Source organism: Rhinolophus ferrumequinum, chromosome 21 (assembly GCF_004115265.2).
Source record: "Rhinolophus ferrumequinum isolate MPI-CBG mRhiFer1 chromosome 21, mRhiFer1_v1.p, whole genome shotgun sequence".
NCBI classification, from domain to species: Eukaryota; Metazoa; Chordata; class Mammalia; order Chiroptera; family Rhinolophidae; genus Rhinolophus; species Rhinolophus ferrumequinum.
In genome coordinates this window covers 3736497-3761205 of record NC_046304.1, presented here as the reverse complement: position 1 = coordinate 3761205, position 24709 = coordinate 3736497, and the positions used below count along the sequence as shown (strand labels likewise).

Below are 24709 nucleotides of genomic sequence, written 5' to 3'. Positions count from 1 at the left end.
AAAACCCAACCATCCACATTTACTTCTAGAGGGTTAATTTCATTTGCTTTTTGTTGCCTGGAAACACCAGCATTTGGTGAAAACATTAACCACTGGGGAGAGAAGCTGCAGAGCACACACTGAAATGGGGCCTGTGCTGAATCCCACCAAGGACACAACTGGATTCTGCACTTGTTTGACCTCATTCCCACCACTTCTTCAACTTCTCTGGTAATCTCTAGGTTCCTCTATTAGGTTTCTATGAATGGGTTGATTCTGTGTGCACTAAGTGTAAAAGTTAAAAAAAAACAAATTAAAAAGAAAAAAGCAAAGCTTCTGGGAAGAAGGCAGGAGACTAATTAAAAAATGCAGTCTTTTTACTTTTGTAGGAACTTGCTGTCTTAGACCTAAACATTCTCACTCTCAGGACCTCTCTGGGGCTTTTCTTGATAGGTCTTTATTGTCACAGCTGTGGAATCAGACCGAGTTTTTTATTTTTTGGGAAAATGTAACAATTTAAAGATCACAGAGGATAAAAGCAGCTCATTCCTCACTAAGGTTTAGCATATGTAGGAAGAGTCCTGGGAAGACCAAACTTACTTTGAAGATTTGGTGAGAAAAAATGCAGAGCATACGAGAGTATACACATATAAGTGGGTTCATGTGAAATTTCAACAAATGCTGCCTACATTCCCTTCCCTGCACATGGATTCAGTGTTTCATGTTTCTTATCTCTTTGTTGAAGTTCGCCCTGAGATCACCGAGCATCCTTATAATCAGTGTTTGGAACTCTACATCTGGTAGGTTACTTGTCTCAGTTTTTTTTTTTTTATAGTATTAGTTTCAGGTGTACAAAACAACATAATCATTAGACATTTACACCCGTCTTCATTTTGTTTAGTTGTTTTTCTGGAGCTTTGTTCTGTTCTTTTGTTTGGGACATGTTTCTTTGTCTCCCCATTTTGGCTGCCGCCCTGTGTTTGTTTCTATGTATTAGGTAGGGGTGCTATGTCTCTGGATCTTAGTAGAGTGGACTTATGTAGTAGGTGTCCTGTGGGGCCTAATGGTGCAGTTGCCCTGGTGACCTGAGGTGGGTGCTCCAGGTGTATTTCTTGTGTGGTTGTGTGTGCTCTCCTGTTGTAGTTGAGCCTTGGTTGCTGTTTGCATATCAGTGGGAGGGACTGACCCTCGGGCTGATTGGTTGTGAGGACTGACCATGACTATACTGGAGGAGCTATGGTGCAGGGGCTGACGATACAGAGCAATGTGTGCTTAGCAGTGCTCTGGTGCCTGCCCCACATTTCCTTTGGCTGTGTCATTCTTGGAGGTGGCTGGATGATGCTCTGGCCCAGTCGAAAGCTGGCCACTGGGGCTGCCAGTCCTGGGGCCTCCTGGAAGGGGACCCACTGTAGGCTAAGTCAGACGCAGTCTGTGACCTGCCTAGGGCCACCTGGCATGAATCACAAAGCAAACCAGAGATGGTCACCACCTGCTATGCTTGGAGGTGCTTTGAGAGGCCAAGCCAAAAACTGAGTCTGGCTGTTGCTAGTACTGGCCTTAAGGCTGCTCAGCCAGAGGTATGGGACATACCAAAGCCAAATGCTGCTTGTTTGGGTTTTGTGAACTTTTGACAGATTTTAGGAAAGTCTACAGCATGAGCCAAAGCAGGCCGTTGATACGGAAAAGCCACTGGAAGCAGCTTGGCTGTGCCCAAAAGTTAGATGGGGTGGGATCTGAGGGAATCATCAGAGTGGGGCAGATGAAAGACAATAGCCAGTTTGATGGAGACTCAGATATGGTGTCTGCCTATATCTGCACACTGGGATCAGGGGAGGGCTCAAGAAAGAAATGATGGCTTCCACCAGTTCCTCCATCTGGGAGAAAGCTGCCCCTCCAGCCCTCACTCTGAAGCCAGACAATTCGATTCCTCCCCGTAAGTCCCTCGCACCTTCTGAGCGGCTGCCCCAGTGCTGGAGCTCAGAGTGAGTGAGTCCATCAGCGAGTAAGTCCATGTGTAGGTTCTTCAAGAGGAGCATCTAGGACTGTAGCCACCCTCTGTCTCGTTCAGCCAGAATCTCTGCTGGTTTTCACAGCCAGGAGTTATGGAGACTTTTCTCCCTGGCATTGGAACCCTGGGCTGGGGAGCCTGGTCTGGGGCTGGGACACCTTGTTCTGCCAGGGGTGGGGGACCTCTGCAGCCAAGATACCCCTCCTGATTTTTAATGGTCACATGCAGGGGTGGGACCAACCTCTTCCAGTCTCTGTCCCTCCTACCAGTCTCGAGGTGGCTTTTTCTGTATGTTCTTAGTTGTAGGGCTTTGGTTCAGCTAGACTTCAGAGTTTCAATAATGGCTGTTCTATGCTTTAGGTGTAATTGATGTGGTCCTGAGAGGAGGTGAGCACAGTGCTTACCTACTCTGCTATCTTGACTGAAAATCTCCCATGTGAATTTTTAATTAAGTTCAAGAATTAAAAAAAAAACTCTCTTCAGATTTTAATTGGAATTGAATTAAATTTAGAGATTAATTTGTAATAATTTACTTTTTAAAAATGATTCTTCCTACTCTTTACCCCTGTTGAAGGAATTGAGGGTTTGAAACCTGGAAAGGAGTAGGTCAGAAGGCCATGGTTGGCCAACTCTAGGATGGTCCACCCTTTGCTTTACATGGTGAGGACCAAAGGAGTAAGTTACAAGGGATAAGAGAGCAGAAATATCCTCTGTGGATGAGGGTTTTCTAATGACAAAAGGGCTACTCTGTCTCCAGAGATATATAGGCAGAAGACACTGCACAACCTCTCCCTAGAGACAGAATCAAAAGGATATTGACATCAGAAGAGTGGCTGGAGCTGTATCTTTCTTGCTTCCTTCTTTTTCATTTAACAAACACTAGGGAGTCCCCACCCACGATGTTTCCTCCCTGAGGGCCTCTGGCTGTGGCATAGTGACACTTGGGTCTAGTTTCACTGCAAGGGTCCTGCTGCCTGACACTTCCTGAACCATTTAGCTGGGTCCACACCCATGCCAGTGCCCCACCTCCTTCCCCTGCCCAGCTGCTCAAATAGCAGGGCTGGCCTTGCACAGCCAACACCATCAAAAGAAGATGAAATGCCATAGCTCAGTATGGCAACTTCGTGTCTTCTACAGCTTCCTGTGAGCAGGCCTTCTCTCTAGCCCTCAGCTTGGCTCCAAAAAGACTCTTTGCCATGTTCTACCACAGGCCCCGACCAAGCTGAGATCTCTGGACAAACATTTTTCTGCAATTTTCTTCCTCTCCTTTCCTCTATTGCAGGGGTGTCCAAACTTTTTTCAACGTTTTTCACCAAGGGCCATATGCGGTAAAATACCCAAACAGCCGGGCCCCTCACTCGAGGTGAAGTACGTATTGCCTCACCTGGTTTATTTAAGTAAACTAAATATATTTTTGGAATTTGCTGCGGGCCAATTAACAATGGATTGCGGACCGCAGTTGTCCTGTGGGCCGCAGTTTTGACACCCCTGCTCTATTGCCTTTCTGTTGAGTTGATTACCTCATTTTCATTAATTTCACCTGTCTTCTTGGCTTACTTTTTCTTAAAAAAAGGCAATGATTTGCAGCTCTGCTGGTTTCACTCATCCTAGAATTACCTCCATTAACCACTTTTTAGGCTCAGTAATCTGTTAACACCCCTAAACCCCATCTTTCTCTTAGCTGAAAGCTTATCTGTATCCACCAGTCACCCAAGGAAATATTCAAAAAACCTTTTTATGAACCACCTGCACAAATGGGTCAACTCTCCCAACTGGAAGTAGAGGCCAACACATGGCTCTTAATAAGTAGCCGTATGACTGTGACTTTAGGCAGATGACTCAACTTTTTTGGCTCTTAGTTTCCTCATCTCTCAAATGAAGTGGTAGGATTATATTTGTGGTTTTGAAATGATTAGCTACGGAACTGATTAGCTAAGCTCTCTACTGCAGAGCTTTTTCTACAGTAGAGTTTGAAAATCACAAGATTAAACGATCTCTTACCAGCTTGTTTTGCATTCTTCCATATATGTTCTATCCTGCATTGCCTAATACAATAGCCACTAGTCTTTAAATTATTTAAATCAAGTAAAATTTAAAATTCAGTTTCCCAGTCACATTAGCCACCTTTTAAGTGCTCAGGAGACACATGTGGCTAGTGGCTACCATATTGAACAGTACAGATCTAGAACATTCCAATAACCACTGAAAGTCCTATTTGACAGCACTGCTGTGCACTTATATCAACATGTATATTTATATATATACCTCCCCTCTTTTTATGCAGATGGTAGCATGTTATGCACACTGTTCTGCATCTTGCTTTTTTCCCCACTTACTAAGACCTACAGCAATAGGTCCTTTTACAACATATAGAGAAACAATTACAGTATAGAGACTAAGAGATTGGATTTGAAGCCAGACAGCAAGAGTTAAATCCTGGCTGGTCACTTACTAGTTGTACAACTGTAAGCAATTACTTAAACTCTTTATGCCTTAGTTTCCTCATCCTTAGACTGGGTATGGATTAGATACCTCATAGGATTGTAATGCAGATTACATGCACAAACAACAGGTAAAGCACTTAGAGCAATGTCTGTCATACGGTAAATATTAATAAATACTAGCTCACTTTTCATCACCACTAGCACTTTGTTCTTTTCAAATGGCTATCTGTAGGTCCATCATGTGGATAGATACAGCAGTCTGTTTAGGTTGTTTCCAACCTTTTGTAATTACTCTGCACACGTGTGGAATCAATCATGCTGGATTCTATCAAATTGCTCTCAAAGAGATTTTTCCACCTCATACTCCCCCGCGCCCCAACATGAATGACTACTTACTTCCCTACACATTCATAAAAGAATCCACAAAGTTTCAGAGAACAACATGATTTTTTCCATACTGTGATGCTCTAGCACTCCAAATGGAATATTTTTAGTAAGGGAAACCCTTTTTTAAAAGGGAAATAGCACTTCTATATTTTTGGATATGCTTACTAAGAAAATAATATGTAATAACTAAACAATTTATTCTAAGGAATTTAGTTCCAAGACCACATTCAATTTACACTAGACAATCTTCAACCCAATCTTCACTTCCTACCCTACCCCTCCTCAGAAAGACTGAAATCATAAGCTTCTTGTGGCTAAACTACTTCTTTTTCCCAAACGAACATTTCATGAATAAGAGAATGGAAAAAATAGCCTGCAGATTCACTAGGGACTATAATTGTCTAAACAGACTTATGTTGTGTCCTGGGGGACAGAGAGAGAATGGCGGCGAACATTAAGGCCTCGTTTTTCTAAATGATGGCAAGATAATAGCTTTGGTGTTGGATGGTGCCATGCTGCAGTACCAGCTGCTGGCATATTTGATCTACAAAGGCTCTTGCCCTGGACCAATGATCCACAAAGAGGAGAGAGGACAAAGGCACTTTAAATCAACCTCAGCCCACAGAAGGAGAAAACATTTTTTTTTTAAGGTTTTATTTTGAAAATCCTGTTTTTACTTCTTCAAGTTGGCAGGACATCTAACATTTCTATACATAGGAAAAATGTGTACACTGGCAAGGTCTGGATGCAGATGTTTCCTTTAAATGACCCTTTTGAGCCGGAAGAATCTGCTAACTCATGTCAACAGCCTTTCAGTGGAGTCTAGTTCTCTAAAAGCCTGTCTGATTTTGCCTCCCCATTTTCTCCTGCATTTCGTAGGAATTCTGCAGGGTGCAACAAGCAGAAGTGGGTCCATCAGCCTATAGGGTTGCTGAGCTGAGCCCTGCGCGTGGGATTCTGGTCTTCCCAGATGCGCCTGGCAGCTGGGTCTTTGAGCAGTGGCCACTCCATAATGGCTTGTAGGTCCCTGCTCTTCCTCCTAACCCACGTTCAGCCTCCACTCCAACCCTTTCCCTCTTCTCTCTACCCTCTACCCTCTTATCTGTTACCCTCTTATCTCTAGTTCTTCAACGCAGACCTTCATGACTTACAGAACTCTGGAGCCCAAATCCTTGGTGACCAAAACACGCTTTCCTTTTCCGTAAGGACACGGAGGATTTAATCTCCCAGCCTTTCTAGTAGGCGGTGGTGATTGGGGCTGGGGGGTGAACTACATTCCATATCTCTGAGAAAAGGGCGGAAAAACAAAGCAGCTAAATATCCACGTTAGAAAGGCTGATCCTCCACACAGGCTACAAATATGGGTCTAATTCAGTCTACAGAGCCGTGAAGGGTTTTAAAGCCCTGGGGGATGTGGCCTCCAGAGCTGTGGTTCTGGGAAACTGAAGTGTCCTGGATATGAGTTCACCCGTGAGGAAGACGGATGGCCGCAAGGCAGACTGGATGACATGTGCTGCAACACAGATGAACCTTGAAGACATGATGCTAAGTGAAACAATCCAGTTACAGAAGGACAGATACTATATGATTTCACTTCTATAAGATACCTGAAATCGGTAAATTCATAGAGACAGAGTAGAAAAGAGGTTGCCGTGGGCTGGGGGAGGGACATGGGGGAGTTAGTGTTGAGTGGGGACAGTTTCAGTTTGGGAAGATGAAAAAGTTCTGTGTATGGATGGTGGGGATGACGGCACAACAATGTACTTAATGCCAGTAATCTAACTATACACTTAAAAATGGTTAAATTTACATTACAGTTAAAATGGTAAATTTTACATTACATATATTTTATCACAATAATTAAAAAAAAAGAGATCAAGGACCACAAGAACAACAGAGCAGATGGGACAAGTCACATTCCATCTTCCCACAAACAATAAAATAGCGAAGTGGCTTTCATTTGACAACAACAAACCCTCCCTGTGTAATTAAAAGTACTTTCAAGAATATCCTTCCCTGATTAGCAAACTGCTAAGTAATCTTACCCAAACTGAATGAAAAGTTCCCAAGTATTCCTTTAAATTGCTGTTCAGTTCTGTTTGGCTGTGTTGCTGTTGTTCTGTCCTATGGAACCCCAGAGCTGCGAGGTGCTCTGCCCAGGCTTACAGAAGCATCACAGCCCCACTCAGCACTGTGCATGATGGGAATCTGACACCACAAGACGTAGAGCACCGACTCCTGGTCTGGTCGCATCTGCTCCTTCTCTCCTGCCCCAGCTTTCTCACCACCCTAACCCTTCCAGGATGCTGTCTGATCCCATCTTCTCCAGCTCACAATGCTCTGTATTTGTTCCTGGGTCTTCCAAGTTTCTCTCCCAGGCACAACTCTGGCTTTGGACTGATCCCCTGGTAAGTGACCTGTGTGCTCGGCCTGTGCATGGAGCCCTCCCTGTGATGGGCCTGCCAAAGGCAGCTGGGCCTATGCCCTGACTCCACCTCTGATTTCTGACCCCAGTAGGGCTTGCTAAACCATTTCTTATTAATTCAACTGGCTTTTTTTTAGCTCTACATCTTAAAACTGATTTGGATGGAAAAAGGACTATTTATTTTACTCAAATTTGGTAAGAACTGACTTTAGCTTTAAACTTCACATGATTACCCCGTTATGCTACTCAGATTCTCAGGCAAGAATGCTGAGCATTTCCCACCTTTTCAACCCACATGCTTCACCATGGGTGACTGGAAATGAGGAAAAAGAAAACCAGTTAAAAAAGTATACAAAAACATAAAATAAGATATCCGGAATAAGACTAAATACACACAAATAAGCTACAAGAAATGTGAACAGACTAAATTTCCCTACTAGAGGAACTTTCAGATTACACATAAAACTATTTATAAGAAATACAAAGAGGGGAGTCGGTTAGAAATACAAAGAGGGATGGCTCAGTTGGTTAGAGTGCGAGCAAGCTCTTAACAACAAGATTGCCAGTTCGATTCCCACATGGGCCAGTGAACTGCGCCCTCCACAACTAGATTGAAAACTAGGCTTGAACTTGGAGCTGAGCTGCCGGTGGGCGGCTGGTTGGCTCAGTGGTTAGAGCGAGGTGCTCATAACTCCAAGGTTGCTGGTTTGAGTCCCACATAGACCAGTGAGAAGCAACGGCTTGAGCTTGGAGCTGGGCCAACGGTGGCCAGCCGGTTTGCTCAGTGGTTAGAGCGAGGTGCTCATAACACCAACGTCGCTAGTTGGAGTCCCACATGGGCCAGTGAGCTGCGCCCTCCACAACTAGATTGAAAACAATGACTTGACATCCTAGAAAAACACACTGTTCTCCAATATCCACCCCCCCCACACACACACACAAAGGAAATACAAAGCAAGCAACCAAGGAAAGGTTGAAAATGAAGGAAGTACAAAGATGTATCACTCAAAAGCTGAACAAAAACAGAAACAGTAATATTAGTATCATAACATGTAAACTTTTAGATCAAAAGGTTTAACTGAAATAAAAGGTACAACCTACCAAGAAAATATAAGAGCTATAAACCCTTAAGTCTAGTTTCAAAATATCTGAAGCAAAAACTCTTAGAAATCAATTATTTTGACAAAAAGCACAAGAGACTGCAATGCACCTAGCTCAGAACTCAGTGGATCAGCTGGCCACACACTGCAAGATACTGTCCGGTGAGCACAGTGAGACTCATTACCACTGACCCACCGATGGTAACTCCGAGCCATTCACAGTGGCTCCTTTGAGAACAAGTGGTGGGACCTGCTTTCCATTTGTGTAACTATATACATATAAGGTCCTTGCAAGGACTTTTATCAGTAGAAAAGAGCATCCAGTCCTAAGGAAAATTTAAGTCTTTACTTCTAGAGAACAGGGGAAATCAAAACTTCTAAATGAGTGGTTTCCCAACTTCTACTTAACAAAACTTCAGAAAGCTTGGGTTTTCATTTGTCAAAAGCAGTGTCAGAGTCTTGTAAGGATCTGTCCTGTACCCCAAAGTATATAATCTGTTCCTTCTGGCAAAGAATTAATTCTGTCACCAATCTTACTGGAGAAGGCAGTGAAATAGTGCGTATTTTGACCACGTACATGTGATAGTTCTCCTGCTGGCTAACTTCGTAACAAAAAATCAGGTCTTATTAACACAAAACTTCATTTATATATACCTAAACCAAACAACAAGCCAAACATCCTTTTATTACTAACAGAATATAAAAAACAATATACTTTGTATTAAAGAATAACCACAAGCAGATGTTTTCCCCCAGGAGTAAATACCATGTTACGTAGCATATACTATGACCAAGTTGGAATTTTGACCCCAGTAATATAAGAATGTTTCTCCTCTTAAAAAAAAGGTACAATATAGTCAAAGGTTACCACGCTAAAAATATAGTAGCATTCTATGTTAAAATAAGACACTATAGTATTATTACCGACCGATAAAGTTTTACCTTAGCACTTGAATAGTCAGTTATTTTTTTTTTTGAATAGTCAGTTATTGGCATAGACCATCCTTTGTACTTTACCAGCATAAAATTACAATAAAAGACTGAATTGCAAAAAAAAAAAAAAAAAAAAAAAATGTTTCTCCCGCTAGGAAGTTAACATATAATGTAATACATACATGTTAATTACATAAATGGGCTAAAAGAGAAAACACCTTACAGCTTGCTCAACAAATGCCAAAAAGGAATTTGATACAATTGTTACCTATTTTTGGATTAAAAAAAGAACTCTCAGTAAACTCAAAACAGAAGTTTCCATTAGTTGATAGATAACAGGAAACAATACAAAATCACATTTAAAGGCTAGATATTACTGTGAATGGAAAACAAGACAGGAATATCCACCATCAACAACATTCAACATTTTCTGGACTTTCATGTAGGCAATAAAAAAAAGTATAAGAGGTATAAATACTGGAAAGAAGGAAAAAAGTTATTATTTGCAATAGCCTAGCTTGAAAACTCTAGCAAATCAACAAATATAAACAAATAATGAAAAATGTTGAGACGCAAAAAGTTAACAAGAAATATTGCTAATGAGAGCTAACATTTAGGGAGCCCTTCTGTGGTAAGCACACCGGCAAGTGCCTACTGGTCACTTTCACTTTTCTGCACAGCAGCAGTCCATGGCACAGGACCAGACTAACAGGTCAGTAGAAGCAATTAGAAAGTCCAGACACCTATTGAATTCCCATTTATGCCTGGATCTATCAAGTGGTTAAACAAAGACTGTTAAATAAATGATGCCCAAACAAATGGCTATCCATTCAGGAAAAAAGTTACCATACGATCTAGTAAAATAAACACAAATTGCAAAAGAAGAAAAGGTTTAAATATTCAAAAAAGAATACCTGGAACCTCGTGACAGATAAAGGTTAATATTTTTAAGGTGTAACAAGCCCTGAGACTTCTAGGTAAAGATAGTAGATTGAACACATGAACTTATGTTCATTCCCTCTTGAAGCCCCACCAAAACCATAGAAAGATTTCTTTCTTCCCAAAGGCATGAATTGATGGGGGAAAAGGGAACAAAAATTCTGGCAGCTGAAAAGCAGATGAACCAAAAATAACTAACATAATAGACCAAAGAAAACTAAATTTCAAGCCAGCAGTGGAGAAGAGCAGAGACCCAACCTGATTTTAGTGCAAAATCTCCCAAAAAACTCAGGAGGTGGGTCTGAGGTGGTTAAAAAGAGGAGGACGGGGTTGGAAATCTGTTTACAAAGTGGTCAGGGCTGCAGATGCTTTCTCTTTTCTGCACAGAGGATGGCCATTCCCTTCCCCTGGAGCGTAAAATAGGCCCTCTGGACAGGGGGATATTAAGCACAATTCTTATCTACTTCTGTATTTAAAAACAAATTCTCAGGAAACTCAAAACAAAATAAGCTTCTTTTAGTTACTATTTATCAGAAAACAATACAAAAATCACATTTCAACGTGAGGCATGAATGATGTCCTGAAAACGGGAATCAGAGGAGGTTGTTGGGTGCTGAGGTACTCAACGGTCCTCCCACTCCTAGTTCTCTTCTCTGACTTGCTCCCCAAACCTTGGCTGCCAGGCTGACGCCCACTGGCAGGAGACTGAAAGGTCCTTTTCTGGAGAATCTGATCAGCCCAAGAGGAAAGACCTGAAGACGCTGACATGTGTCTGGCAAGGCCATGGCACAGGCACCATGCTCTACACTGAAGACTACAGTCACAAGCCTCATACACTGGTCAGCTTTGTGGAGCCCCTCACTTAAATGTCAACGGACAGTCAAGGACCACTAGTCTTCTGATAAAGCCTCTAGCACACAGATAGAGACCAGGTGATACCAAGAGAAGAAAGGAACCTGTAGGAAAGAATCTAGGCAGGGAGAAGATTTAGGGATAAAAACAACCTACCATTCTCAGCAAGATTAACTAATGATATTACATCAGTGAAAAAAGAACAGGATGCTATAAAAAATTCAGGTCCAAAAAAGAACCCCGAAACTTAAAAATATGATAGCAAATACATACAATGGAATATTATTCAGCCTTAGAAAGGAAGGAAATTCTGACATGTGCTACAACATGGATTGAGTACATTATGCTGAGTGAAATAAGCAAGTCACAAAAGGACAAATACTGTATGATTCCACTTTATGAGGTCCCTAAAAGTAGTCAAATTCATAGAAACAGAAAGCAGAATGGTGGTTGACAGGGGCTGGGGGAAAAGAGGGGTGGGGAGTTGTTACTTAAGGGGAACAGAGTGTCAGTTATGCAAGATGAAAAAATTCTAGAGATTGTTGCACAGCAATGTGAAAATACTTAAAACTAGTGAATTGTACACTTAAAAATGGTTAAGATGGTAAATTTTGTTACGTGTATTTTACCATAATTAAAGATTTAAAAAATATGATAGCAGAAATGAAACATTTAATAGACTTTGGAAGATAAAGTTAAGGAAGTGTCTTAGAAAAGAAAACTGTGAAACAAATAGATGGAAAAAGTTGAAAAGAGATATGATATAATTAGGGAACCAGGCTAGGAGTTTCAGAGAAAGAAAACAAAGAAGAAATTACCAAAGAAATAATTTAAGAAAATTAGGTTATGAGTTACCTTTTTGAAAAGGTACAGTGTGTGCCCCGTACGATAGAAAGAAAAAGATAAACATCAATACACACACCGTGAAATTTTAGAATGCTGAAACAACCAGAATTTCCTACAAACTTCTGGAGGTGAAAAACATTACATACAAATGATTGAAATTATTTTGTTCTCACTGCAACACTGGAAGCTAAAGCAATATGGCAATGCCTATAAAATTATGAAGGAAAATATTTTATGACCTAGAATTTTATATCCAACGAAAATGATCAAGGGTCAGGGTAAAATAAGGATGCAAAGTCATAAAATTTTACCTTCCATGAGCCCTTTCTCAGGAAGATACTAGAGGAACCAAAACAAGCAAAGAAAAGGAAAGAAAAGAATAGGACATGAAACACAAAGGATCAAAAGAAGGGAGAGGAGAAGATATTATAGTGAAGGGAGACCTCAGTTTGGCAGCTGTGCACCAGCACAGAGCACAAGCCATGTGGGAGGAGGCCAGACACTCCAGGAGAGACTTCCTCAAGGTGAGATTGGTAGAGTCCCTGACATGTATGATGTATGGAGACATTTCATAAGGGTCTGGTATTGAGTTGGTGATACGTGCCGAGCATGTGTCAGAAATCCAGACTCCCAGAAGGAAAGCAGGTGTTCAGCGGAAACCACAGCATTTGCACCACCTGTTTAGGCACAGAGACTCTTTTATCAGTTCTGGGAATGATGGGAACCCTCCAGATATCCAAGTTACCAGACGTCCGTCAAGGGCCAAGCTTGCACACAGCCTTTGTGAAGATAGCCATCTCAGGCCTGGTAGGCATTCTTTTCCGCACAATGGCGAAAACATGGCTGCCAACAGCACCTGAGTTCTGTATTTTCTAGAGTAATATTTCTTTCAGTTCCATTTCTGAAACTCCTGAGAAGAGGCTGACTGGCTCTGCTCAAATTGGGTGCCCTCCCTTGGACCAATCAGCAGTGATCAGGGTGATCACGGTTGCTTCGTTGTCAACCATGTACAATAGATGAAGGTGGGAGGTTCCACCCCAGCTGCTGTGTAAACAATCACTGGTATCTATACTCTTTAATTTGATTTTTTTTTCATACGTACACACACAACTGAGAGTGGGAAAGGGAGCGTCTAAGCATGCTGCCTCATGAGATAAAACCAACTGGAAATGTGGATTGCCAAGAGTTGATTTTATGCCTACGACAACCTGGGAAATACAGCCTTTCATCCTAATAAATTCTACTTGCCTCAGAATGTAAGACAATACCTGGTGCCATTTAAAAGGTCTACACAAATCACTGTGTTTCATAAACAGCTGCAGAAACCAAGACACTGGGCGAAAAAGGGCCTCAAGAGAGTAGAGGCCAGTAATGACATTCATTTTCTATTGAGAATCTGTCTTTATAATGAAGTCAGGAAAAGAACAACTTTAACGACCATAAATAAATTAAAGCATTTTCATCCTATGAGTTGTGCATGTAGCCCTCAAAAGACCTGTCTCAAAAAAGAAAACAACAACTAGAGCTCCAAATGGCCTGATACAGCTTGCTATTGGACAAGTATGTGTTAGTGCTTGTCTGTGGGAACTCAGAGTCAGAAAAACAGAACTTGCCGGCAACGTGGGTGTTCTTTCTAGATGCAAAATAAGGTTTGTTTTGAATAATACAAAGACTGCTTTTTTTCTCTAACAGAGAAGAATATGTAGCTCCTAGCTAATAGGTTAAAAGCAGGCTCAAAGATAACTTATTTGTGCCTTCATGAGGGCACAGACAGCTATGCCCTGCTAGCTGAACTCTTGCAATACAAATTTGGAAACTGAACAGATTCAGATAAACTTACAAGTTAGTCTCTTCCTATGTGAACACTTTTTTTTGCTGAGATGCAAGAAACAAACATGATTTGAATAACAGGAGATATTTGTGTACATCTTTATCTAAGGGAGGGGCCAGCCAACTTCTGTAAAGGGCAGACAGTAAATTTTGGTTTTATAGGTCATATAGCCAAAAGGTCTCTGCTGCAACTACTCAACTCTGCAGTTGTAGTACAAAAGCAGCTACAGGCAATATGTAAATGATTGGGTGAGACTGTGTTCCAATAAAACTTTACTTATAGAAAATGCGTGATAGGCTAGGTTTGCCTCCTGAACCATGGTTGGCTAAACTCTGATGAGTTGAGATTTAAACCTAGTGTAACAGGGTCAGACCTACATTATTATTATTTCAAATGGCAAAAGCTTTGAAATAAGATGTTTACTTTTACTGTCTTAAAAAAATAAGACGGGGCCAGGCCAAAATGAAAAAATTCTGAGTTATAGTATGTGAAATTTGGGGTAAAGACATTTTAGGCATACCACCTGGAAAAATGCCAATTTTCTGAAAAATGTTTTTACCAGTCTTTTGTTTATATTTTAATTAAAGAGATGCAGTTTAAAAAACCGACTTAACTGTTGCATGGCTTTGCAGTGGTACAACAGACATGGGAATGGAGCCCAACCCTGCATGCGGCGCCCAAGCCCATTCTTTATACTGTAATTCCTTCGTGCCCAGTTCTTCCACTTTAAACATTTTTCTTAGAAAGGATCTGGTTTAATTATTGACTATAATACTCCTTTGTGGCTTTTTCCCTCAGACTTTTGCCCCTAAGTTATATGTATACCATAATAACATTTGATACAAATAATGTATTTGGCCTCTAAATCATAAAAATAAAGTGACTACTTGTGAATTCCACCTCCCAAATAAAAACAAAGTGTAATACCTTGCATCTCTCCCTTTTACTTTGTTTTATTTAAATTATTTTTTATGATACAAAGAAATACACAGGTATGTTTAAAGTTATAGTTTGACAAGATTTATATTTAAATAGCAGTTTCTACCCCGCGGACCCCTAATCTAGTTCCCTGATCCCCCTACGTAAGCTCTTCTAACTGCCTTTAAAAAAAATAAATAACAGCTTTATAGAGACACAATTCACCATAAAGTTTACCCTTTTAAAATGTATAATTCAGTAGCTTTTAGTTCATTTACAAGGTTGTGCAACCAACACCCCTATCTAATTCCAGAACACTTTTCTCCCCCCAAAAGAAACCCTGTACCCAGTCACTCCCTAAACTCCCTCCCGCAGTCCCTGGCAACCACTAATCTACTTTCTGACTATGAATTTACATACTCTGGACAGAATATGCAAATATTGTTTATATTTTGAATATGTTTATATTTCATATCAACAGAATCATATAATATGTGGCCTACATTTGTCTTTTGTTTAAAAAAGATGCAATTTAAAAAATATTTTTGTTAAAAATATACATGTGCAATGTAGAAAATGAAAAATACACAGGAAAGCATGAATAAATTCTTATTACTCATCCCGTGGTTACTCTGTTAACATTTGTATAACATTTATATAAATTTATTTTTACAAAATTGGAGTCATATTGTATAGACTGTTTTAAAATCTAACTTTTGACTTAATGTAGTGTACACACTTTTTCTAGTTCCTTTAAATATATTTGCACAAAGCATGATTTTTAAGTTTGATTCCCCTATAAGAAATTTGTATCATTTCCAGTTCTTTTAAAATAATTTCAAATAAATATATAAAACTATAATAAACTTGTTTTAAATTATGTCTTCATAGGCATTCATGAATATTTTCTTGAAATAATACCTAGAAGGTATTTTTGTGTTAAAGGTCACACTCATTTTTGAGTTTCCTGACACACACTGTTACACTTCCCTCCCAAAAGGCGGTATTCACGTACACTCCCACCAATAGCGGAGTAGAATTCTCATTTTGACTATTTCATCATTTAAAACAAAAATCTTCCAGTATAATAAGCAAAGAAAGGGCCTCTCATTTTTTCATTTGTATTTCTTTGATTACAAGTGAGATTGAACAATTTTAATGCTTAGTTTAAAAAACAACTTTAATTATTTTTGGATATTTATAACAATCTGTAATGCCTGTGGGTGATTAAAAGAATATTTTAATTTACACAGGATTCACTATAATGAGCTCAAGGATCTATAGCCACAGATGGCTGTCAGAGCCTGCGCTACAGAGAAGATATCCAAAACGCTGGAAGGCAGAATTATCACTTTAAGTTTCTTGGAGACAAATGAGGAACGCAATGGAACCCAAGTGTGAAGATGTGCTGACCTCCGGTGCTGTCACTCTCCAGCTGGGACATGGCAAAAGCCAAGTTACCATCACTCTAATGTGCTTGAACTCCCCCCAGAAGCCTTGAGTCCCATTCTCTCTTGGAAATAAACCCATGATCCAAATATTCAACTCTCTAGTCTTGTCCTAACCCACTCTGTACCTTGCCCAACACTGTCCCCAGCCACACAGGCCTTGTTCCATCCCTCCAGCACAACAAGGGGTTTGTGTCCCAACCCCTTGCACGAACTGTTCCCTGTGCCTGGTCCTCCTTCCACTCTCGCCACAGGGCTTGCTCTTCCCGTCATTCTGACAGGCCTTCCCCTCTGAGACTGCCCCCAGTCACCACTGCACCCTCCTGCTTAATTCTCGCAAGGCTCTTGGGCCTAGTCCCCTGCCCTTCTCTTTTCTTTCTTTGTTGTCTGTTCCACTACCTTTGACCCACCTGCTTCCTGGAGGTCTAGACCTGGCTGCTGAGCATAGTATCCAGCAGCTGTTCAGTATATATTTGTTAAGTGCATATATGTGTGCATGAATAAAATTTGTTTGGTGACTGCACCCCAACCTTGAACTAAAACTAGTTTGGTCACTCCACAATCAACTCGCCTAAGTGACAGTCTCAGGTCAGGGTTGGAAGTATCCCTAAGATGTTCCCCCAGAAACTGCCCTGAATCAGAACCGCTGGAGGCCCCCTCCTGACGCCGCTGGCCTCAGCCTCCTGCCGCACTGCTCCTCAGGCGACAGTCACACCCAGCTCCTGTCACCGCTGTCTCCAGCTTCACCCAGGTTCCCACTAGCGCTCTGCATCTTCATTCCTCTGGCCTCAATGCTTGTGAAATAAAATGACAGAGCCCTCACACTTTGATTCCGCCTTGGTTAAAAGTAGGAGATAAAATGTGGATCACAATGCTATGTGATGGGGTGGTCTGGGAAGAAATCATCTTGTTGACAGTTAAATTTTCTTACTGAATTACCTTACTTAAATTACCTTACTAATGGAAAGATAAGTGATGGCTAGAGGACCTTTACATACCAGTGACCACAGAAGCTCTGCGAAGAAAAACACTAGCCAGGAGGGCAAAGGTCTTATTTGAATTTAAACTATGGCGCTTCTGTTACTTGTCACAAGTCACAGTTATTCTGTTTAAAGTTTCATAAGAAGGAGCAAGGAGCTCCCTGGACTATTCAACTATTCAACAAAATTTTTTGGTTTAATCTTTCAGGAATGATGCCTTTAACTATGAAGCATACTATGGCAACAAAGCTGATAAAACAGGTTTGTTACAGGAAATGGCATTTATTTACTAATATGTAGAATATATTACAAGAAAATCAATGTGCACTTAAGTGGTAAATGAACTCAAGTGTCTTGAGATAAATAACCCATTGCTTTCTCTCTCTATATATAGATGTGTGTGTGGTATACGGCTTTTAAGTTTATCAGGAAGCTTCAGAACCATTAAGCCTAGCCTTGCAGAATATTTGAAATAAGCAGTGCTGCTAACATAGCGGCAGCCCCTTATCTGCAGTTTTGCTTTCCATGGTTTCAGTTACCCACAGCCAACCACGGTCCAAGAATATTACATGGAAAATTCCAGAAACAAACAATTCGTAAGTTTTAAATTGTGCACCATTCTGAGTAGCATGATAATATCTCGTGCTCCCGCTCCGTCTTGCCTGGGACCTGAATCATCTCTTTGCCTAGTGTGTCCATACCGTATAAACCGCCAGTCCCTTAACGCTTAGTAGCCATCTCAGTTAACAGATCTACTCACTCGGTATCGCAGAGCTGGAGTTCAAGTCACCCTCATTTTACTTAGTAATGGCCCCAAAGTGTAAGAGCAGTGATGTGACAATTCGGATAGGCGAAAGAGAAGCTGTAAAGTGCTTCCTTTAGGTGAAAAGGTAAAAACTTCTCAACTTAAGGTATTTTATCATCTCACATCATCACAAGAAGGGTGAGTACAGTACAGTAAGATATTTTGAGAGAGACCACATTCATATAACTTTTATTACTGTATACTGTTATAATTTTCTACTTTGTTATTGCTATTAATCTACTGTGCCTAATTTATAAATTAAACTTTATCATACTAGGTATGACTGTATAGGAGAAACATAGTATATACAGGGTTTGGTACTACCTGCAGTTTCCGACATCTGCTAGGGGTCTTTGAACGTATCCTTGTGGAAAAGGGGGGAGAGGGGAACACTGTAAATCCAAACCCAGCTAGTATGGAATCTCCTTCTCCGTGGTGTCTGCGGACCAACTGGGACTTTCTAGCACTAACACTTTAGTGCTGAGGTCCTCCCAATATGCAGGGGCTGCCATGGCGGGCGCTCTGCAGTTTTGAAGTTGACAGTGGCAAGTGTGCTGCTGCAGGGTCCTTGTCATTTCTCTCCCTGTCCTTATGCCCTCAGATCTCAGCTAGGCTGAGGATGGTCACTTTGCCTGGGCTCCTGCCTTCCCTTAGCTGAGGGACGCTGGCCTGTAACACACTCTGATGAATGGGTGGAATTAGCTCCGAATCTCTGCAGAGTGCTGGTACCTCCCAGGAAGCATGACTAGGTGGGGCCACCGCACACCTTTACAGGTGGCACCTTGGCCGCGTGCCGAGGGCCTGCCGTTTCTGGACTATGTGGCCACACCACTGATTCAGTTAAGGTCACCACTGATTCAGTTAAGGCAAATTTAAAAGGGCGAGTTCAGCCAACACCCTGAGTGAACTTTGAAGCTTGGAAGTAGATTCTTCCCTAGAGCCTCTAGGTGGGAATGCCATTCAGGTGACACCTTCATTTCAGCCTGCAGGACCCTGAGCTGAGAACCCGGCCATGCCAGGCGGGACTCTGACCTGTACGAACTGTGAGCTCATAAGCAGGTATTTAGTGTTTTAAGTCAATGAGTCTGTGGTAATTTATTACACAGCAAAACAACAAAACAACACTAAGATAGTGACTTAAGATGAAAACAATAAAAAATACTTGACCATTTCCAGCCAAACTATTTTCAAGTTATGCTTCCCATAAGAATGAATTTGGGTATCATTTTACATATTTTTTTCTTTCTACTACAGTACTGCTCTAATGTTCTAATTTTGACACTTGAAATCTGAGGCCTTTAAAACTCAGCCTGTTAAAACTTGCTATAAGTTATGGATTCTAGCTTTGAAGAGCTAGGTGAGATGTTAGGTAATCCCTACCTATGCCCTCGACCAAATAAATCACCGGTGTGGCCACATAATCCAGAAACGGCAGGGGCACGCGGCCAAGGTGCCACCTGTAAAGGTGTGCAGTGGCCCCACCTAGTCATGCTTCCTGGGAGGTGCCAGCACTCTGCAGAGATTCGGAGCTAATTCCACCCATTCATCAAAGTGTGTTACAGGCCAGCGTCCCTCAGCTAAGGGAAGGCAGGAGCCCAGGCAAAGTGACCATCCTTAGCCTAGCTGAGATCTGAGGGCATAAGGACAGGGAGAGAAATGACAAGGACCCTGCAGCAGCATATTTGCCACTGTCAACTTCAAAACTGCAGAACGCCCCCCATGGCACCCCCTACATAGTGGGAGGACCTCAGCACTAAAGTGTTAGTGCTAGAAAGTTGAGGTTTCCTGTCAGCCAGGGACCTCCTGGCTCACGTGCTCCTTCTCACATGCTCCCCCCAACTCCAAACCCACCAACACTGCCCTGAGTCCCTTTTATGCTTCAGAGAAAACTCTCAGCTTTGAATAGCTTCATGTGTTCGGTCTGCCCAGATAAGTTCCCTTTTGCCATGTGCAGGGAGGAGATACAAGGGCGAGGGTCACTTGGGGGGGTCTCAGAATTCTGCCTGTCATATCCACCACCTTGGCTTTCTGCCCTTTCAGAACCCACATTGGTATTTACATTCGAGATGGAAATTTCTCTGTCCTAACCCCAAACAGGAACTATAAGCAGACAAGAAAGGGAGATGTAGGGGTTCCAGGGGTCAGGTCTACCCCAGTTTGGGATATAGCTAACAGGTATTTAACAAGCACCAAGCCCGGGACTGAGTGTAATTTGCAGGGCCTTCCTGGAAATCTGGCTATTTCCAAAAAATATCCAATGAAATCTGAGACGAGCAGCATGTCTGGAAGGTCTCCTCTGCGATGAGCGCCGCTCAGTGAGTACATGATGATCACGTTCTTTCATGCGATCTGATCTTCAAGACACCAGAAAGTGGAACAAGGACTCAGTATGTGGGTCTGGCCTGCTAGTCTAACTCCTCTGTGCTGCTAAATTGGAGAGGCCACCCTGTGTTACTTAAATTTCAACTGATACAGTTGCTAAAGTGATGATATCCTTATTCTGACCTTCCAAGCCTAGCACTTGGTATGTGATAAGCCTTGATGAAAATACAAAAGTCTTCAGCTCCTTCAGGTGAGGTGAGCCAGCACTCAACTGTCCCGTCCTCGACCTTTTCATTAAAATTGTATCTGCCACCCAACATTCCCAGACCCTGCTTTATTTTTCTCCATAGTACATACCGCCTTCTAATACAGTACATATTTTACTTTTTTATTTTAATTAATTGACACTCCCCTACAGAGAATGTAAATTCCATGATAGCAGAGATTTTGCCCGTTTCCTTCAACGCTGATTTCCCAGCACCTGATTTATTATCTGACACTGAAAAAGCCCCTCAATAAAAATTTGTCAAATTAATATATGGAGAGTTTTGACATACCTATCACACTATATATTGGTGGGGTAAAAAGAAAGTTATTTTAAGTAGAAATGCACATGGCTACTGATTTCCAAAAAGACTGTGAACCATCTGAGTTTTCTACAATTTATTTTTGGGTTCCTAAGTCTGAGAGAACAAGATTTAGAAGGCTTATGATGCATCTTAGACAAACAGGTCCAGACAGAGGATATTTTATGAAGAGTAGGTGAGTCAGATATATATGATTTATATTTCTCTCTAAATTTACAGATTTAACAATGAATGAAAAATGATCCCCAGGCAAAATGAATTTTGGGTTTCATCAAATGTAAAACACTTTCAAAAACTAGTTTAAGATATTCACGAAAGAAAACAAAACACTCATGACAACTGGAAATATTCTGTTAGACTAGAAATATCTTACCGTATAATTCCTCCTTGCAATGTAATTATAACATTATATGTTAATGGGCCAATTCCTCCTGGAAATTTTAATCGCCTTTTCATACCTATTCTAACACTTCTCTCAATCGGTTTCTGTGGTGTGGGGAAATGATGGTGTCGTCAACCATCAGTGGTCCCAAGTGGTTCAGCCAGTCAAGACTTCATCCCTGGCTGACTGCTCTTTCTCATCTTCAATTTTCTGTTACCATTCCTACTTCCTTTACCTTCCTGGAATCAGCTTTCTCTCCCTAACTTCTTATCCTTTTCCATTTCCTTGGTGGCATGGCGGGCATGCCGAGGGATGTTGTTATTGTGATGGCCTCCCTTTTGGGATGGTTTCAACCCTGAGAATGGGACTGAGTGAAGAGAAGGGAGTAGGAGCTGGCAATTTTAAAGAGGGTGTCTATTTAATGAGAAAGGTAAAATAAGCCAACTTCTAGAGGAAAACACAGAAAAATATTTTTATGACCTTGAAATAGACAAATATTTCTTAAACAGGACACAAAAATCACTAATCATTAGAGAAGAGACTGATAAATTAGACTTAATTAAAATTAATACCTTTGTTCAACAAAAAAGCAAAAATTCAAGCCACACTGGTAGAAGATATTTGCAATAATATCTACTTGACAAAAGACTTATATCCAGAACATATAAAGAACTCCTGAAAGCAACAAGGAAAAGAAAGACAACCTGATTTTAAAAATGGACAGAAGACCTGAGCAGGCACATCCCCAAAGAGACTACCCGAATGTTTAGCATTGAAAAGGCGCTCAACCGCCTTAGCCAGCAGAGAAATGCAAATCACAACCACTACACACTCATCCAAAGACCAAAAGTAAAAAGGCTGACAACACCAAGTATTGGTGAGAATGCAGGGAAATAGATCTTTCATACATTGCTGTTGGGAGGTAAACTGTACAACGGCTTCAGAAATCTGTTTGGCACTATCTACCAAACTCAAATATAAGCATATCCCATGGCTCAGTAATTCGATCAATTATGGATCCAGAAAGAATGGGCACATGTGTTCCAAAAGACATGAGCAAGAACATACCAGCACTTTTTACAATAGTGCCAGCCTAGAAATAACACATCTGTCCGTAAATAATATAATGGATAAATAAATAATGGTAGGATCACATAATAGGTTACTAAATGGTGAAGAAAATTAACAAACTACAGCTATATGCAACATGGATATGGCTAAATCTATAAGTTTATATGGACATGTATAAAACTAAAGCTATATGCAATGAGCTATATGGATAAATCTTAATACTGTGTGAAGAAAGCCAGATGCAAGTATTATTTTTTACTCCATTTTATAGAGTTCAAATGTAGGCAAAACTAACATAGCACTTAGGGAGGCATATTTTTGTAGAAAATTATAAGGAAAATGGAGGATAACAGCTATCGTTGGGAGTAGGGAGTGGTTATGATTAGAAAGTCACATGAAAGGTTTGGGGGACCTGGCAGCGCTGTATTTCTGGATGTGAGTAGTGACTGCATGGGTTTTCACTTCATAATTCATGGAACTAATTTATATTTGATGCACTTTTATCTTTGTTATGATATTCATAATGAAAAAGCTTACACTTATGTCAGGTATTACTTTCTTGTCTAACTTTTCACAGAAAACAAATACTCTTCTGGTAAACTGAAACTCCTAAACTAAATATAAACAACTCTTAAAGTAAAAGAGTCACTTTGAAGGCTCAGCTATGTGTGACCTTTATGTGAATTAGGAAAAGAAGCAGTGTTGGGTGCACTGCTTGGGGAATTTACATCTCCTCTGTGCAAAGAAAAGGTAGCCCTGCCCACAGGAGATGCAGGTCCACCCTGAGGTACATGGCTTGTTGAATGGAGTGCACACTGGCTTTCAGCCCCTCTTGCCTCTTTGTCTGGGTGGTACCTCTGTGCAGCACATTGCCTGCCAGCCCTGCCCAGGAAACTAGAAAGATGACAATAACACGCACATTGGCCCATCCCAGCACATGAACGCACAGAACACATACTGGCACAGGACGACTAATGCCCAGGGCTGGCTGGACACTGGCTGACATTGTCGCTTACCGCATAACCTTCTGTCTTCTTCTGGCACCATTTTAGTAGAGCATTGCGCTTGGAGCCACCATATTCCCGGGCCAAGGCAGCCAGAGGATCTCTTCTTTCCACACTAATTAGAAAGAAGGGCACACAGTAAAGAGAAGGTGCTAATTTTTAGAACCCTCAAATATATAAGAAACAAATAAGTAGATTAGAAAAGCAAAAGTCTAGGTCATTCCAGTGAGGCTCTAAGGAATAACAACCAAATCAGTCACATTAACAATACATTTTTATGATGTCTCATGGTATAAAAGAAAAATTAAATTGTTTCTTGGATATCAGAGGTCTAGGGAGAGTTTTTTTGTTTTGTTTGTTTTGAATCCATCTGTTGCTCTATCCATCTTGCCTTTTGTTTGTTTACTTTAAGTATCATTTTAATTAAAGACATAATACTCTCTATGTTTCAAGGCTATACCTATATTTACATATGTAAAAGGTAGGTCAGAAGGACATTTTAAAAAAACAGACTGTCTGCTTAGGGGGAGGTGATGAGACGGGAGATGAAAGGTGAAAATGACTCAATAAGGGCTTTGCACACTCCAGAGATGAAACTCATACTCCTCAGTTCACGACACATTAACTCAATTCTGAGCGCCCAAAGGAAGTAATTTTACTTAATGCCATGGCATTCCAAGAGCAAGAGTTTAAGTGCCCCATCCTCAGTTTTCTATAAACATCTATGTTCATTTTTATGCTATCTAAAATTACCCAAATACTAAAAAGGGATTTAAGATCAGTTTCTGTTATGATGGATGTCATGAAATGGGAATTATATCCCTGTTGCATTTTGAACAGTACTATTTCCCTGCCCCTTGTACAAGAGTGCAGGAACAGAGCAAGAAGAACAGAGGTCGGGCACCTCTGGAGTACCAACAATAGCAGGCAACAATTAAGAGTAACAGGATTTACTCCTAGATGTATATACCTCATCAGGGCACAAATAGAAGAATGTTCACAGTAGCTTTTTACTATAGCAAAAATTGGAAAAAAAAACCAAATGCACATCATCAGGAGAATGAATAAACTGTGGTATACTTATACAACGAAATACTATGTAGCAATAAAAACTAATGAATTACAGATGTATGAGGTCTGACAATTAAGTTCACGAACTCATCCTAGAAAAAGTGCTATATACCTCATTGCTGAATATCACTACAGTCACCTTCAAAGTACTCCTTGTGGGAAGCTATGCACCAACGCCAGCACCTAGTCCACCCTTCAAAGCAATTTTGGAACTCTTTCTGGAATGGCCATCAGAGCTGTCGTCTTATTACCCTTGATGTCCTGAATGTCATCAAAATGTCTTCCTTTCAATATTTCCTTTATCTTTGGGTAAAGAAAGAAGTCATTGGGGCCAGATCAGGTGAGTAGTGATGGTGTTTCAATACAGTTATTTGTTT

General features: G+C 40.9%; 1 protein-coding gene and 1 long non-coding RNA gene across 5 annotated transcripts in view; one reads left to right on the top strand and one right to left on the bottom strand.

The window, feature by feature from the left end:
• The window catches only part of SPECC1 (sperm antigen with calponin homology and coiled-coil domains 1), a 245841-nt gene that overhangs the window by 27396 nt on the left and 193736 nt on the right, over positions 1-24709 (bottom strand). For all 4 annotated transcript variants that reach the window (XM_033090270.1, XM_033090269.1, XM_033090272.1 and 1 more), the window contains one exon: positions 23274-23376. In XM_033090270.1, the coding sequence (XP_032946161.1) occupies positions 23274-23376 (103 nt within the window). The remainder of the gene's footprint in view (positions 1-23273; positions 23377-24709) is intronic.
• Positions 83-16207, top strand: LOC117013288 (uncharacterized). Its single transcript, XR_004421301.1, has 2 exons — positions 83-210; positions 15916-16207. It is a non-coding gene; the product is annotated as an uncharacterized LOC117013288 (long non-coding RNA).